Source organism: Danio rerio, chromosome 16 (assembly GCF_049306965.1).
Source record: "Danio rerio strain Tuebingen ecotype United States chromosome 16, GRCz12tu, whole genome shotgun sequence".
NCBI lineage: Eukaryota > Metazoa > Chordata > Actinopteri > Cypriniformes > Danionidae > Danio > Danio rerio.
Genome location: NC_133191.1, coordinates 17,331,799 through 17,350,023, shown reverse-complemented (window position 1 = coordinate 17,350,023; position 18,225 = coordinate 17,331,799). Strand labels below are relative to the sequence as shown.

The window sequence follows — 18,225 nt, the reverse complement described above, 5'->3', positions numbered from 1 at the left end:
GAGTGAGTGAGTGAGTGAGTGAGTGAGTGAGTGAGTGAGTGAGAGAATTTATGAATTAATGAGTGAATCAATAAATTAATGAGTGAGTGAGTGAATGAATGAATGAGTGTCTGTCTGTCTGTCTGTGTGTGTGTGTGTGTGTGTGTGTGTGTGAGAGAGAGAGAGAGAGAGAGAGAGAGAGTGAGAGTGAATTAGTATGAGTGAGTGAATAAATTAATGAGTGAATTAATACATAAATTATTTTGAGTAAGAGGATGAATGAATGAATGAATGAATGAATGAATGAATGAATGAATGAATGAAGAGAGTGTGTGTGTGAGAGAGAGAGAAAGAAAGAAAGAAAGAAAGAAAGAAAGAAAGAAAGAAAGAAAGAAAGAAAGAAAGAAAGAAAGAAAGAAAGAAAGAAAGAAAGAAAGAAAGAAAGAAAGTGAAAGAGTGAATTAATAAGTGTGAATGAGAAAGAATTAATAAATTAATGAGAGAATAATTGAATTATTGAAGAAGCGTGTGTGAATGAATGAATGAATGAATGAATGAATGAATGAATGAATGAATGAATGAATGAATGAATGAATGAATTAGCAGTTTATTTAGTGGGATGAAGTAATAAAATATTCTTAATTCTCTCTGTGTTCCTCTTTATGCTAGGTCATTTTGAATGAAGAAGACTTTTTCTCTAACTACCTGCAGATACTGTTGCTGGAGCAGAAGAGCAGGGCTAGACTGCTCTCACTTGGCACACAGACTGAAGGGTTTGTTCTCTTAAATTGTTATTTCATGTTTATGTTAATAAAAAATAATTCTTATATTTTATTTTATTTAAAACTATATTTTATTCACATCACATTGGCACAGTAGGTAGCACGATCGCCTTACAGCAAGAATGTTGCTGGTTCGAGCCCTGGCTGGGTCAGTTGGCATTTCTGTGTGGAGTTTGCATGTTCTCCTCGTGTTCGCGGGGGCTTCCTCTGGGTGCTCCGGTTTTCACCACATGCGGTATAGGTGAATTAAATAAGCTAAATTGGCTGTAGAGTATGTTTCTAAATGCAAGAGTGGGTGGGTATGGGTGTTTCCCAATGTTGGGTTGTGTGCTGTGTAAAACATAGCTGGATGAGCCGAAAAGAAAATGAATGAATGAAAAAATATGATTATTTAATTCTAAAAATAGTAATCTGTTCCAAATGTTTACATTTTATATGTTGAGTACAGTAATATCATGCATAATTTTACTTATTTTGTACACATACATCTTCTGATGATGGTATGCTATGCTATGATGAGGGTGCTTTGGGTCTTTCAACATTATTCTCCCCTTTCCAAGTGACCCAGCTGGGGCTGATCAGACTTGTGTCCAGCTGGCTGGCTACTTTGAAATCCATGGCGGACCACTTTTTAGCCATAGCCACCTAGAAGCCCTTTCTGTTGCTTCAATTGTCCTGTGTATGGCTCCCGTCCTGTGCGCTTTCTCAATCCCAACTTTTTTGTTAGCTCTGGCCAAGGAATTTGCTACAAATCTCTTATAGCCCAATTCATTTGGGAAGCACCTTGCTCTCCATCCTGCTTGCTTGCAGTCACTGAGAAGTTCTTCATACTTCCTTTAAAAAAATTCTTCAAGCTAATTTTACCAAGGGATGGTCAGCTCCAAAAACACAATTTGATTTGTGGATTCTGATATGAGGACATCAGGTTGCAGCATGGTGACTACAGTGTGCCTCTGGGATTTCAGCTGTTTCTAGCAGAAGTCAGTAATCCTGCAAACCTCCTTTTTGCTAAGGAAGACTGCTCTATGGCCCAAACAAAGGTATTTCTCTGCTTTGGGGATCGAAATAATTTTGCCTTTTCAAAAAGCTTTAGCGATGGTCTTCAGGACTTGATTGTGTCTCCTACTGTCCAACTGACCTTCGCCAAATGCCTTTGGACAGCATCTTAAAATATGTTCCAGGGATCTTCCCAGAGCCGACAGGGCAAGCTGGTGACTCTGCTTTTCCCCATAGATGAAGGTTTGATGGGCTGGGTAGGACATTATACACCCAGGATGAGAAATTGAATGTGTTGTCATTTAGTTTTTCTTCCCTCTGCTCTGGATCTGATCATCAAAATGGATCCTAGCCCTGCTCTACCTTGAGTGAACACTCTCACCAACCTTCTATGACTTTGCCTTTACCTGACAGCCTCTTCTGCCTTTCTTTTTCTTCCAGTCCAAGCTTAGATCCCTGCTTTGTCAGCTTTCAGATCTTTTAAACTATGTATTGTAACACTTCTCTTGTTCTTTTTACATTGAATTCTTCCACTAAGGACATGTAGTTGCAATTTATTTTGATGTCAGGGCAATGTTGCTCAGTGAAATATGTGAAGCGTATACAGGCCCATTTCACTAGCTTCTCTGAGCCCATCAGAATAAACTTGCATCCCGGTGCTGTTTCTGTGGTAACTGTAGGATCATCTACGAAAGCCCTAATGATGGTTGTCGTTGGGCTGTATTTTTCATGGGTCTCTACACTGTGGTTCAGCATATTTATTGAGCATATTTATGGCTTGTGATAACAGTGTGATGAATGGAGCGCATCCTGTAATGATTCCAGTCTCAACCTTGTGCCAGCTTGATGTGGTTGCTCCTGAAGAGAATCTCAAATTTTTTGACTCTCAAATTGCTGTAATAATCATTAGGGACATTTGTCATTCTTCTTGGCATCTGGTACCTTGTTATTGAATACTTTTCTCTCTGGTCTCCTTTATGAGCTGTGTCACTACATTATTGTGCTCCATGCAGCCTGGAATACCTGCAACTCCTTTCTGTTTTGATCTATCAGTGTAGGTGTAGTGCATTGATCCTTATGACTGCGTATATGGGATCTGTATTGTTATGTGTAGCTCCTCCCCCTCTACCTCGCTCTCACTCTGTCACACAGTCATTCAGTATGTATGTGCGTCGATACTAAGTGAAGCTGCTGTGTGTCTTCTGTGCCCGATGTTATTAAAAACTGATTAGTTTGAACCCTGCTTCTCTATCAGTTTAATGCAAGTTCTCCGAGTCAACAGTAGGTGTTCTTCTCCAAGTAGGTGCATAATCGGTTGGAGACTGCGCTGAAAATCTTTGCTTCTGCGCTCTACAGTGAGATTATACCTGATCTGTGTGAATTAAGATTTCCTCCTTTTGGGATCTATACCTCTTCCTCCCCTGCTCTGGGATTCATCCACTTCTTTAAAAAACTCTTAGTATCTTTCACAAACAAAACTGGAGTTTGGGGCAATTCTTGTACAGTTTGTATAAGATGTTACTTGGTCAAGGTGCAGAGTCTGCTTCTGCCTTAAAAACCTCTCTAACTTTTTTGAACTGCATCTCTGAAAAATCTCTAGTTTGGGAGTATCTATTAAGATGCCACACTGTCCTCTTTCTCTGAGTTGCTGTATGTGCTACTTAGATGTTGATCCATTCTTCTTATGGACAGACCAGCTTCCCACTGTGCTTCTGCCTCAGCAAGTCCTTAAACTCTGTAAACTTAAATAAATTGGCTATAAAGTCAACGTCACCTCTGGCTCTACCACAACGGGGACCCAGAACTTTTTCTGCAGCATACACATCAGCTGAGCTAAGTCTTTATGCTCAGTTTTTTTCTATCTCTTTTAATAGGGACTTCAGCACATCTCTTCTCATCTCTTGCCTAATGTTATAAATTCTTTCTGCACTGTGAATCTTGGAGTAAGGGGTTCTCTTATTTTTTCTTTCATCCTCCAAACCGTTCTTCTCTTTTACTGACAATGATGGTAGTCACAGCTTGCAGCTTTTTATTAGCCTCTTCCTCATGCCTCATTCCCACTAGCAACGACTTAGTAATGTAGCTGCCTGTCACTCGGGGTGGCGATCTGCTGTAAACGTGGGTCTGTGTAGGTCTACAGCACGGAGAATACAACCAGCCTTTGAGCAAGCTGAGAGAAGATCGCAAGAGCACTATTGCTCTTGATATACATCATTTGACCCGCCCACCTGGTCAACCATGGTTGCTGTCGCTCACGTAAACGAAGGTCGCTGGAAATCGCACACTTTCTGTTTAAATGAATGCTAGTCGCTTTGCCCCTGCAAGTCGCTCGTAGTGTGAATGAGGCTTTAACCGTTGCCTCTAAATTTTTGTTAAAATTCTCACTTTTAAAAAGTCACTTAAAACTCTTAAAAGGTCACTTTGGAATAAATGTAAATGTTCTCCACTTTCCAAACACTTTATTCTTTGATCTTTAAGCCGTGGCTCTTTGTGTAGAATTTTCCACATATGCACTGGTTCTTCATCGTCATTTCTCATTCTCGGGTCTGAAACAGGTTCGGATTGGCTAATAGGGAGGACTGGCAGAATTCCTGGTGGGCCGGTCAGTTTTTTGGCTGCGAGGGCCAGTGTCCCTAGCTGCTTGCTTGTACTCTCAGCAGTTGCACTTTTTTTATTTATTTATTTGACCATAGCCTCACTCTTTTTATTCATTATTTTGCCGCAGCTCTGCTCTTTTTATTTATTTTCTCGCAGCCCCGTGAGTAAAATGAAGCCTGTGGGTTGATTATGTAACTATCATTTCACCCCAAACAGCAACACCTAAGTGAATATAAGAATTTGAATAATTAATATTAATGAATATTGCCGCTGACCCAAGTTTAAACCTTACCAGAGTAATAATTTTTTTGTTTTTTTTTGTTTTCATTTTTAGTGTTAAGACATATAAAACTGTTTGGGTTACTTATATAGGTGTACAATTTTATTTCTATGTTTTGTGTGACTACTGTTACAAGGGACTGAATATATATTTAGTCTTTTGCACAAAATATATATTCAGATGTTGCAGGAAAGGACATTGTGATGTTTTAAAGAATTGTTGGTGTTGGAGAAGTGTAGAATTTAGCTACCCTTTAATGTTCTCATATTTATGAAAAACATTTGAAGATCTAAAGCAGCTGTTTCTTTTAAAAAGACGTGATAGTGTCATTAGAAACTGAATTGGAAATGACGTTTCTGGAAACCCCAGGGTTGAAAAGGAGTCCTACTCCGGCCCTAGTCTGAAACCATTGAATTTGTCCCCCCCCCACCACCCCAAAAATGTACCTGTACTACATGTCTTTACACTTGTGGGAGAAATCTGGAGGAAACCCATGCCAACAAGGGGAGAACAGCGTGCAAACTCCACACAGTAAAGCCATCTGACCAAGCCGAGGCACAAACCAGCAACCTTCTTGTTGTGAGGCCACAATACTCACTGCGCCACCGCGTCGCCCCTCTTCATTTCGTCTTTTATTTTTTTCAAATTGTTTGTTTATGGTGGTGGTGGTAGTGGGTAAAACTGTTCTTTATATAATAATATGAGCTAAAATTGGTAATTTATTAATAATTAATGGTTTAATGTTTAAAAATGTAATAATTAATAAACCCGTTGCCCCAGAGAAGTCTGGCAAATGACATATATATTCCTGTATGGCCATATATAGGATCTCCAAATGTGTTGAATGGATATAGATGGATAATGTAGTTTTTTAATGTAGTTTTAGTTTAGAAGCATTTTTGAAAAATGAATGGACACTCACTGAAATCAATCAAAATCAACATGCATTTTGAAAATTTATTTTCATATACATTTTTTCCATTTGTTTGGTCAAACATTTTAAATTTCTGTGTGTATGTGTGTGTGCATGTGTGTTTTAGTTTGTCTATGACTCCATTCATCTCTGGTAATGACATCATCGTCCCTGTTGGAATGTTTGTGTCACCATTCTTCCATTCCTCATATCCCAGGTATCTTATGAAAACATAAACAAGAATATCAAATTAATGATAGTATTATAATGTATCCTAATTCACTTTGCACCACTGTTTGACAATGATGAACCAAATCAATGATGAAATCTGAATATTTAGAATGTTTTGAAACCACTCTTCTGATTTGTATATGCTGAAGATCTAAGATGCTTAATGTGTAAAATTAATGTTAATATTATAATATTTCTAGAGCCCTCAATTATGGGACACTGGGATCACTAATGGCTAAAGATCTTCTCCACCTTCTGCTCCCTGATAGTAAGCTAGTTTTGATTTTAATATGAATTTGAATGTGTGATTTGTGCAAACATGAGTCCTCATATGTGTCTCATCACTAGTCTACACAAAGGCAAAGAATCCAGAGACTGAGAGTCTGTGTGTGTGGTCTCATTATCTGAGTGTGACTAAGGGTCCAGGATGGGGTGACGCATTCTATCTTCCATCATCTAAACAGCAGGAGGTTTGGGTGCAGTACTCAGCTCTACAGGTGGCACTCGATGTAAGTTCACTTTTTCTAGTCTAATTAAATGTTTGTATTTGTTTTTTTTTTTTACATTTTTCTCTAAATCCAATGTTTATTATTTATTTTCATATAATCACACTTAATATATTTGTTTAATAATGCTTAATATCATTTGTATTATTTTATTAAGATGTCATATTTATAATTTATTTTATAAACAGCTGGTTCATTCCGCTGTAAATCAGGGACTAAGTTGAAGGAAAATGAATGAGTAAAAAATTTTATTACAAACTTAAATTATTATTATTATTATTATTATTATTATAATTATTATTATTATGTTATATTTATTATTTATTTTTATGCAACTATTTTAGTATTGTAAATAAATGTTTTTATTTATTCAGTCATATTAGTTTGGTTTTACTTGAATGAGTTTTTTTCTGCTAATATTTATTTATTTATTTATTTATTTATACCACTTATTTCATAATTGTTCCATCTAGGCTTATAAAATGAGTTTCAAAAGGTATCTAGCAGATTCATCTCTACCAGGCTTCTCTTATGTTCACTTGTTCCTCAGCTCCTTCACTAAGGTACAGTTAACCTGTCATTAAAGAGAAATACACAATCACTCAAATACATGAACTAATCAAACATTCAAATCAAATGTTACAGGTAACGTGTGACACAGACGCATACCGTGAGTTCATGCCACTTGAACCATCATTTTTGGTGACAGTCCTGTGCTCAAACTCAGGCCTCTGCCCAAAACCACTGACCTGCATGAATAAACCTCAGAGTTTTCCTGCTGAAATGTGTCAAAGCTGAACCTGTTTTTGGACTATTGAACTTTTGAAGCTGCTCGATGGAGGGAACAAAGCAGAAAGTCATTCCACAGATTATAAGCCTTTTTATATTCACTTGATAAGTAATGGGTTTATGTCACATAACCACTTTTTTCTTCATGTGACCAAAGACTAGAAATATACAAAGAAGGATCACTTGCATTGCTATGCCTGACAAAACTCTGGCAGCTTACTTGTTGCAGTGACACTGGAAGGCAACTCACAAATCTAATTCTGGAGACATCATGACTTGATCATATTTAACAAAATAGAGAGTGCACTCATTTATGATATCATTTATTCATAAATGTATTTATTCTTTAAACACAAAAGAATATATTTTGAGGAAAGCTGAAAACCTGTAACCTCCATAGTAGGAAAAACAAATAATATGGAAGTCAATGGTTACTGGTTCCCAGCTTTCTTTAAAATATCTTCTTCTGTGCTCAACAGAATATAAGTTAATGTCAAACTGGTTTTGAACAAATGAAGGGTGAGGAAATGATAACAGAAACTTTAGTTTTGGGTGAACTATCCCTTTAACTGTCAGGAATGGAACACATAGGTTTGTGGAAAATCAAAAGCAGTAAAGGATACATCTCCCAGCTTTCTCAGTAGACAGGAAGTGAAGGTATAGGATTTAGACATAATACTTTCCTGGAATGCATCCTTCAATATCCTAGCTTTCAAACACAGCCTAAGAATGGGGAAAAGGTCTAAGTTCAACACGGCCATCCTAAAGAAATATGTCCCGCCTTGCAGTCAAATTAGACCATCATCAATCTTTACTGAGTGGTGGTTCTTTGAAGGAGAGGCTTGTTACTGATTTCGTTGTTCCTTAGAACAATTCCTGTTGCTTAAACTAGTGTGTGTCTGACCTGCTTTTGACAGGAAAAATATTAGGTCACATTTGAAACACATCCTATCACACATCGTCGTCTGGTTTTTACTCTAGGAGTATCCTCGATAGTTGGAGGTGTTAAATGTAATCAGAGCTTAAAGGAATAATTCACACAATAATTCATTGTTTACCAGTGATGAAAATAGTACTGAAAAATCCCACTCAAGTAAAAGTTCCATTACTTGTCTAAAAATGTAGTGCACGCAGAGTAAAATTATCTGTTGTAAATATTACTCAAAGTATGAGTAAAAAGTAGCCCTTTCAAAAGTGATTGTGAGATTGAGAGTTGATTAGTGAGTGTTACGCTGTTAAAAGCTGATGCGTATACATGTAATTTGTGCATGTGTAAACGTAACATTCTGTAGTGCATCTAGTTATTGCCCAGCAGGCACACAACGTCAGAAGACGTTATTATTAGGTTAGATTTAGGTTGTGATGTCAGATTACCAAAATTTAATGGCTAGCCAGTGTCTAAGGACAACAATATTTTGATGTCCAATACTGAAGACATTGATATTTGGTCAATTTTGGGTGGTTAGAAAGTGACCAAAGTCCAACGTCGAGCCACCATCTTAAACCAACGTCATATTGATGTCAAATGCTGATGTTTATTCATCAGGTATGGTAACCAAAATCCAACATGTGATAGACGTCATAGTGGTAATGTCCACAAAACGTCAAGCTGTTAGACAGTGATATTTGATTGGTTGTAGGTTGGACATTGACATTGGCCGTTAACCCGATTTTCATTTCCAAACAAAATGCAACATCCCCTTGATGTTTGGGTACAATGTCAATCTGACATCATGTTGATGTCTTGTGCCTGCTGGGTGTTTAAGGCCATTTTGGTCATCATACCATGTTGAGGTAGTTCATTATGATGCGATTTACCTTCTATATGCGATTTGATTGACAGGAAACACAGGACAGATTTTTCTAATCCCCATAGACAAGAAGAAAGTATAGTGACTACAGGTTGAAAGAAAGTAGTGGAGTAAAAGTACAGATACTGCAGTAAAAATGTACAACCAAAGTATTGGGACAAGTAAACAAAAACATGATCCCACTAGGATTAACTGCTCGAGTCATTGCAAAGGTGAGTGAGAGGGAGGTGTTTTGTTTTTGTATGTCATGACAATAACATTTCACTTGGTATTTTAGTTTGACATTAGTAGGTACATCTGTGGCCAAAGTTCCTTTGAGTTCACTGCATTTTGCTCGTTCAAATTACTTCCTCATTGTTTTTCATACAGTACAGTAATATTTAATATTGATGCAGAAAGACATGTTTTGAGTTTTTGGAATTTTTTTCTGGTCTCCTGAAAGTCATTTGTTAATTCTTATAAGATGACTTTTAATTTTCAAGGCATGATTTCTGAGAAAAATACATTCACTGATTAAATGTAAATGATGGAAGTAATTCCCATAAATCTTGTAAAGCATCGTGGGGCATAGAGAAAAAGGTGGATACATATTATTAAACAGTATTTTAACATTTGAAAATGTACAATGGACAATTTAATAAACAGTTAAATGCTACTTGGTGGATTTGATCTCTCACAACACTTTTTATGATTTTATAGGGGACATGCTGTATAGAGGACGAGAGTATATATGGGTTCTACATTTTGCATAGCTTGCAATTATTTACAAAGTTACACAGGTTTTGCTAGTGGGGACTACGGCTTCACTTTAAAACCACAGCCAAACTAATTATTAAATGGGATATTTTCATTTACCAATGAGATCATTTCACTACAGTAAAATAGATTATAGTTGTAATTAATTGATGCATAATACAAACATTTTTTTCTTTTGTGTAAAACTGAGATCCCACAACATCTAAAAACAATCCCAACACTGAGACTTTTTTAAAAATCACATGCTCATCATCTGATGGTCAACTATCGCTGTAGCCACTGAGATAGTAACCTGCTTTTCTCTATTTTACATGTTTGGTGATTGTTTGTACTGTGTTGATGGATGAGATGTCTGTCTGTTTTTATGTTTTGCAGAGCAGGAACCTGCTGAAAAACAGCATTTATGCTGAGTCAGGCCCAATTATCTTTTAATCTTTTCCTGTTTAAAATAAATAAATAAATAAATAAATAAATAAATAAATAATATTGTTTAATAAATACTTTAATTGTGTGAAGTAGTCATAGAAAATCAGAAAACAATTGTGTATTACAAATTTAAAATAGAGTGTGTTATAGCTTTTTTAAGCTTCAACAAAGAACATAGAGCTACAATTTTACAAATATTTACATTTTTTAAATGATATGTTTTGTGAATGAAAAGTTGTCTTGACATATGTCAAACTTTTCTATAAACCAGGATTGGGTTTACTGTATTTAAATTCACTATAAATTTGTATTTGTAATATAATTTTCATCACATTTTTTAGGGGACATTCATAAAACCAGCTGAGTTAACTTTTTTATTTTTATTTTTATTAATAAGCTTTGAAATGTTACATAAATTATTATTAAAGTCAGATATAAACTATCCGGAACATTACAGATTTGCAAAAACACAGCTAGAAATAATAATAATAATAATAATAATAATAATAATAATAATAATAATAATAATAATATATATATATATATATATATATATATATATATATATATATATATATATATATATATATATATATATATATATATATATATATAAAGGTGGAGAAAAAGTAACACAACAACATAAAATAGAGTATTACATGGTACTACGAGAAAAATAAATAAATAAATAATTTAGGACACTATCATCAACTACAGTGGAGGATCGGTACCAGAAAAATGATTCCTTCATGACATCTAACATCAAGTCATTATTTTTGCTTTTAATTTGCATTAGAGACTTTCTCAAAGTTTCCATTTCTAATAAAAATATGTCGCATTTTGGTATAAAATATTTACCTTGTAAGATGTAAAAAAAACATACTCAAATGTTTTTTCGTTTTGTCTCTGTGTGTGTGTGTGTGTGTGTGTGTGTGTGTGTGTGTGTGTGTGTGTGTGTGTGTGTGTGTGTGTGTGTGTGTGTGTGTGTGTGTGTGTGTGTGTGTGTGTGTGTGTGTGTGTGTGTGTGAGTGTGTGTGTGCGTGCGTGCGAAGTCTGTGAAGGGAGTCTGTAATTAACATTTCTTTGCCCAAATAACACATCACTTACATTATTCCAAAATTTAATAGAGACATCACAGTTATAGAAAATATTAGATTAGAGGTCTCCCCTGTGTAAATTACGAAATGTGCAAGTGTTATTAATATCTATGAATTTAGATAAAGTTACTTTACAAGGATACATTTTGTGACGTATTAATAGAAAGGAAAGACCTCCAAGTTGGTAAAAAATGAATATGGAATTAACTTATTTTTTATTTATTATTTTTTTAATAAACTGGTACACAAGTACATACAATTACAAAGTGATAAGAACAATAAGAAGTAGAAAGAGAAAAAAGAGAACAAAATAAAGAAAAGGGAAGTACGAAATAAAAAAAAAACACAGAAAGCATTAAAGACTAACTTACTGGAAGCATAATATTTTCATGAGTTTCTATTAACTTACAAATTTTGTTGTTGTTCGATAAATGAATAGCTTTAAGCAAGGAATCATCTTCATTTTTATGGGACTAGAATAATTTCATTCCATTTTCTTGTTGGCTTAGTCCCTTTATTAATCCGGGGTCGCCACAGCGGAATGAACCGCTAACTTATCCAACAACTTTTTATGCAGCGGATGCCCTTCCAGCCGCAACCCATCTTTGGGAAACATCCACACACACACATTCACACACTACGGACAATTTAGCCTACCCAATTCACCTGTATAGCATGTCTTTGGACTGTGGGGGAAACCGGAGCACCCGGAGGGTCATGCAGATTTCCGAATTTTTCTGACAGAAAGAACAAGCAATTGCAATATCAGTAAACTTTAAAATAAATGCATTGACCGGGTATATTTTGTGCAGAATTTTAAAATGGATTTCCTTTGTTTTGTTTGGGATTATATTTTTTGGGAGAAGTCATGCTCTTTTCCAATCAATATCTTCTATTTGCGCTGACCAATATGATTTCACTCTTGGAGCAAATCATTTTTTTTTTTTTTTTTGGAGATTTCGAAGAATAAGTTTGTTGTTGCATTTTTTTTATCATATATACTAATACTTTCTAAGGAGGGTTTTATAATTATTTTATTTATATATGAAATATTACTTTTTGTTAGATGTATTCATTCTTTTGGGATAGCATTTACAATAATGTTAAATTTATTAAAGGGTAAAGGAAATTCATGAATTTTCATAAATTGTTCATAAGTTAACAAGTTCACCAAGTCATCATAGGAAAGGACTGCAACTGGAATATAAAGAAAAACAATTGGCGTACATCATCAGCGGCGGCCACTCTGATCAAAACTGTTGCTGTGACGCACATTTAAAGCGTCATAGTTCTATGTCAACATGGCTGCACGCGCTGGAGACAAGCGTGGTCTGGAACATTTAGATGAATATGAACCAAAACAAGCTAAACAGCAAAGAAGTTTGCACGATCAGATGACTGAAAAGCGTCTTGTCGTTGTTTTAGAAGGAGCGACGCTTGAAACCGTAAAGGTAAAAGACAAAGTGGCTCCGTAGATTTGAAACCCCTTTTTTGGATGATGTGCTGTTCACTTGAGCATTATTACTACTATTTATCATCAGCTTGCATCTATAAGTTGAATGTAAACGTATCTTTATGCAGGTTGGAAAGACATTTGAGTTGCTGAACTGTGATCAGCACAAGAGTATGATAATAAAGAGTGGCAGAGACCCAGGGAAGATTCGTCCTGATATCACACATCAGGTAAAACACATTAACCCTCATAATGCATGCGATTCGTTTTTACACGGATACAAAATAGTTTTAGATGCTTTATTTTAGAGTTATCTAAACGAAAATGTATTGCTATTGCAAGCGAAACAACATCACATTACACTTTTGTGTTCTGGTCCATATCAAATACTTTTAAGTATGTTTTATTTAGTTAGCCTCTTTCATGACAGACACTTTTGGGTTGTTTTGTTTGACAAGTAAGACTATAGATACCATTACTGAAAAAACCTTAGTGTGAAAATAATGCAAATAAGTATAATTGTTTTACAAAGTGGTTTAGTAATGTTTGTGTTAGAAGATGAATACTTAGGCTTTAAAAACGTTTTTCATAAAGAGAGGTGATTTTAGCAATAACTGGCTTGTGTAATTGCAATTTTTGACACCTAGGAAATAAAATATTGCTTTTATGTATAAAAAGCACTTTGCCTTATTTTTCTTCCTCATTAAACAAGAAGTGTTAAGTGTTTTCATGTTGGAGAGCAGAACATAAACAATGCCATTAAAACATGCATATTTTGCAGATTACTTTTGCTCAATATGATCAATTATTATCATGTTTTGGCATGTATAAGAATATAAGCTTCTCAAAATGATCTATTATTATCGTGTTTTTGCATGTATAAGGAAATTAAGTTTATAATATTTCGTCAACAATTAAATATAACATTTTATTACACATTTAACAATGTTTAAAGCTAAATTAAGCTGAAAAGCCTTTAAATTCAATTAGTCAAAAATTACACTTTTTACTTACTAAGCAGATAGATAGATAGATAGATATATATATAGATAGATAGATATAATTTAACAGCTTGAACATGTTTTTTCATAATTTACACAGCATTATTTTGACATTAGAGTATCTCTGTATTTTCCACACTTAAGGGTAATTGACAAATCGTGACTGTTTGGCATTGCATTGAGTTTTTCTTAATTAATAAATGTTAGGGATCAAAATAATATGGTATTGGTAAAAAAATTCCAAGTTATTAATGTTTAAAAGCTTATACTCCACCTTGTGCACATTCTATGACAGTTCAGAGAGCATTATACTGTTGAAAAGCAAGCCATCTTGTGAAGATGCAGTTTACCTAATTCTTTAAATGATAATTTGGTCAACTTCTGTATATTTGCTATCCACAGTGTCTGTTGATGTTATTGGACAGTCCTTTGAATAGAGCAGGCCTGCTCCAAGTGTACATTCACACAGAGAAGAACGTTTTGATCGAGATCAACCCACAAACAAGAATTCCTCGTACCTTTGCCAGATTTTGTGGACTCATGGGTAAATTAGTAAATTCTCATAATTACAATGCAAAAATGTTACAGTTTCTTAGCTAGTTTCTGTTTTTATAAGATTTCTGTTCTTTATCTTCCTGTAGTCCAGCTCCTGCACAAGTTGAGTGTGAGAGCAGCAGACGGCCCTCAGCGTTTGTTAAGACTCATTAAGAATCCAGTGTCAGACCACCTGCCACCTGGATGCCCTCGATTTTCTACATCATTCAAAGCTGGGGATGCTGTATGTCCTAGAACAATTGTGCCAGATGATGGACCTGCCGCCATTGTCATTGGAGCATTTGCACATGGAGCAGTAAGTCTAGCTTCCCTTTCCTCAACCTTTTTTTGCACAGTTCACACTGTCTGAAATGTTCATCTGACACACACTAGCTTTCTGTACTAAGAATAGTAAGCGTAAAAAGCCTGTTTTTGCTTGTTGTGGTCAAACAATTTAAGTAATCAATGTGAAAACAATTTTTTAAAAAAGGCTTCAATTTTATTTTGTCATGCAGATAAGAATAAGACATTATTCTAGGAAACGGTGGTAGGAAATGGTAATTTCCAGACATTTATTTTTGCCATTATCTGTAAGTATCCAGTAAGATTCTAGTTTGTTTAATAGCACCCAGTGTTACACAGAATGATCTGACCTCTCCCTCATCCAGTCTGTCTAGAATTGTATGAAGAAATAAAACAAGCAGAGTAAGACTTTTTTATCCAAGATGCTTCAAGAAACCTATATACTCAGAAAAACTATACACAAGTGTACCTAAGACAAACGCATGTTTGTATGCAAACGGTAGTCACTGTTTATTTAATAGAGGTTGATTCATAACAGCTATTTTTTCATTTACATATTTTTGTTTTACAGCATTTTTACACAAGTGCCTTAAGCATTTATAGATTGTTCATCTAAAATGTTTTGTCAAAAAAATAAAAAATAATGGCTATTTGTTTTTCCTATGGAACAACTATATTATTTTGTGTTTGATAGACAAAAGGAACTGATAAAGGTTTTGAACCACTTAGTAAGTAAATAGTGAGTAAATTTTCATTTTTGGGGTAAACAATCCCTTTAACAGTGCTTTGCAAGTATGTTTCTTGAATCATCTTTGAGATGTTGTCTTTTGATATTAGTCTGCGTCAGTTTGTTCTGATGCTGACAGACTGGATGATGGTGAGATCAGATTTGCTGTGATCATCAGACAATCAAAAATCTCACTGAATTATTACAATTAATGTCAAAATGAATGTCGAAAAATGTAAACCTAAAAATTCTACTGGCACACTACAGCAAGTTACCTTTTACATATTGCCTGCTGATAAAAATGGAGTTCTAAATGGTTTTGCCAACCACTGTATCCTTTTAAAGCATAAAAAAATTTCATGAAGCTACAAATCGCTATTGTTTTCCAAGTAAATAAATTCTCTATTCTCTCTGTCCTGTCATAGGTAAATGTCGACTACACAGAGAAGACCGTTTCTATCAGTAACTATCCTCTGTCTGCAGCTTTGGCCTGTGCCAAAATATGTTCAGCATTTGAAGAGGTCTGGGGTGTGTTATGACAAAGCCAAACAGATATGCACTGCCATATTTCTTGCATGATTGAAAAATAGATATTTGGACTGTGTTCTGTAGGTTCATTTGGTCCATTCATTAAAGCACAAATTGTGTCAAATTATGCCATACAAAGATAATCCACATAGAAGCAAGCTATTATAGAGCAAACAGCAAAAAGTGTTAAGAATTGAAAACTAAGTTTCTAACTTTTTGTATAGGTTTATACATTTGATATTTAACTAAGATTTGCCTTTAAGAATCACTTTGCCTTTTTTCTCCTTGCAATAAACAACAACAAACAAAAACTTGTCTTATTCATCTTTATAATGCAAATGTAATACAAGTATGATAATTGTTTGCCTACTGTAGATGCTTTTATCTGAAGTAGTGTAAAAGTGCATGGTCATTTCCATCAAAATCACCAATCAAAACAATTATCTCTGAATTGCTTTACTTGTTGAACTTGTTTAAGCCTGTATTGATTAAGTTGTATTTACAATTCTTACACTGCATCCAAAATGGCTGACATACAAAAAAGCACATTTTATGGGAAAAAGAGGTATGTAAAATTAAGCTATTTAAATGTTTTGTTACTATTATTATTAAATATATAAATTGTTTATTAAAGTGTCAGGAACAATACATTTAGCTTTTAAAGATGTTAACTTGTTTGTGTTTCAAAATATCATCCTTTTTTAAATGTCCACTATAGTGGACACCAGGACCATCTTAATGTAATTAATGACTGCATGCTGTAGGAGGCTGAACTGAAGCAGAGAGGATTCTTTATAAAATAGTTGAGGGAGACTCTGATTTAGAGTGACAATTAGAGAATGACAACCTGTTTTAAATCGCTTTTATGTTAAATTTGTTTAGGATTAACATATTTTTTTTTTTAGTAGGGCTCTTCAGACTAAACAGTTTTAGAAATTTCAACACAAAAGGGGGAAAATGGCTTTTGTTTTTGTCACATTAATATTGGATTAACATCCCTTTACAGCCATTTCCAGTACAGTTTTGTTTTTTTGAGGGGTGGTCGTTTCTAACTAAAATGGTCCTAGGGTCCACTATACTGTAAAATAAAAAATAAAAACAAAATGTAAAAACTAAATTGTAGAATTTCTTTTTTACCCAGAGGATGTAGGAAATCACAAAAAAAAAAAAAATCTGAGTCGAAGGAGGATAAATATGTATGTATGTATGTTTGTGTGTGTGCGTGTGTGTATATATATATATATATATATATATATATATATATATATATATATATATATATATATATATATATATATTTATAAATCACCAGTGTATGAGTGTTCTGATTTGTGAACTCACAGATTTACTATTACTTTTATATTACCCATTCTCACTTCAAAAAGTCTCTCATCCTGTTATATTAAGCTTTATCTGTTATTGTTTTGCTTGATGTTTTTTTCTGTTTCTTTTACAATATCCATTCCAACCATAAAGACATGTTTTGGCGCTTAGTGCATGGTAAAACTATGGGTAAAACAGACAAAATAAGACAGACGTTCATTCATGTCAGCAAAGGACAAAACTTTAACCAAAAAAGCTTATATTTACATTATACAGAATGTACATTAGTAAAAGTATTTCAGGGGCTCTCGTCCTCTTCTTGCACAGACTCCGGTAAAAGAGAGTTGCTGGCGTTCATCGTCTCGTTTTCCAGAAGCGTCTCGTCCATTTCATCTGCTGATCCACCGCTCTTCTCTGGGTCCTCACAGTCTTTAGATTCGTCAAGGACAGATTTGTCCGTCTCTATGGGGTCCAGGTAGTGACAAACGCTCTTCCGACCGAACGACTCTTCTTCGTTGAGAGCCAGCACCTCTATGCGGTTGGAGACGGGCTCGTCTTCTTTCCTCTCTGACAGAAACGTTCGCTGCAGCATCAGTTTCTTCATTGTGTGACATTTGTATTTAAGTGCTGCATTAGAAGATGACCTGTCCTCCTCAAAGATCACGCATGTCCCGATAGCGTCCTCGTACTCACCGGTGAACAGATACCGGCCGACTTGCAGCATGGGCTGCTCGCTGTCGATGTCCACTATCTTGCAGGTGCCTTGCCGATTGGAGATTAAGTCAGAGTTGATCATTCCTGACAGTTCAGCCACAACCATCTGCTCTTCCTCTTCCCACTCGTCTTCCATGGCTAAAAAGACTATTTGTTTATCTATACGATGAGACGAAGATGCAACTCGTGTATTGAAACGCTTAACATCTAAGTTAGCGACGAATTGTTTCGCATAATGTACGCGACGGAAGTAGTTAACTGGGGGGTCTGATTCGTTTACGAGAATCGGTTGCTTTGAACAGTTTTTAACCGGTTTAATGATTCAACACACGGTTTGTTAAAATTTTTCTTTTTATTTTAAATTAATCGATGTAACTTATTATGCCTGTTTGCTGCAACCAATATTCAGTTTGACCAGTATTTTACTAAGACTATAGCCAATAAATAAGCTAAATAAACTTTTATATCTGAGTGTTTT

The 18,225-nt window shown here is 34.9% G+C and overlaps 3 protein-coding genes across 9 annotated transcripts in view; 2 read left to right on the top strand and 1 right to left on the bottom strand.

The window, feature by feature from the left end:
* The window catches only part of kel (Kell metallo-endopeptidase (Kell blood group)), a 39,495-nt gene extending 29,955 nt beyond the window's left edge, over window positions 1–9,540 (top strand). For all 7 annotated transcript variants that reach the window (XM_068214110.2, XM_073925978.1, XM_068214109.2 and 4 more), the window contains exons 13-18: window positions 649–752; window positions 5,676–5,765; window positions 5,980–6,047; window positions 6,128–6,288; window positions 6,759–6,848; window positions 6,931–9,540. In XM_068214110.2, the coding sequence (XP_068070211.1) occupies window positions 649–752; window positions 5,676–5,765; window positions 5,980–6,047; window positions 6,128–6,288; window positions 6,759–6,848; window positions 6,931–7,083 (666 nt within the window). In that variant the 3' untranslated portion in view covers window positions 7,084–9,540. The remainder of the gene's footprint in view (window positions 1–648; window positions 753–5,675; window positions 5,766–5,979; window positions 6,048–6,127; window positions 6,289–6,758; window positions 6,849–6,930) is intronic.
* Window positions 9,541–12,450: 2,910 nt separating this feature from the next.
* emg1 (EMG1 N1-specific pseudouridine methyltransferase) lies at window positions 12,451–16,021 on the top strand. Its single transcript, NM_001040337.2, is given in 5 exon segments — window positions 12,451–12,615; window positions 12,746–12,847; window positions 14,021–14,162; window positions 14,260–14,468; window positions 15,608–16,021. Coding segments are annotated over 5 exon segments (717 nt in total). The 5' UTR covers window positions 12,451–12,465; the 3' UTR covers window positions 15,722–16,021.
* A 1,103-nt stretch (window positions 16,022–17,124) lies between these two features.
* On the bottom strand, window positions 17,125–18,027 carry gtf3c6 (general transcription factor IIIC, polypeptide 6, alpha). Its single transcript, NM_200262.1, is given in 1 exon segment — window positions 17,125–18,027. A coding segment is annotated over 1 exon segment (552 nt). The 5' UTR covers window positions 17,884–18,027; the 3' UTR covers window positions 17,125–17,331.
* Window positions 18,028–18,225: the final 198 nt, after the last annotated feature.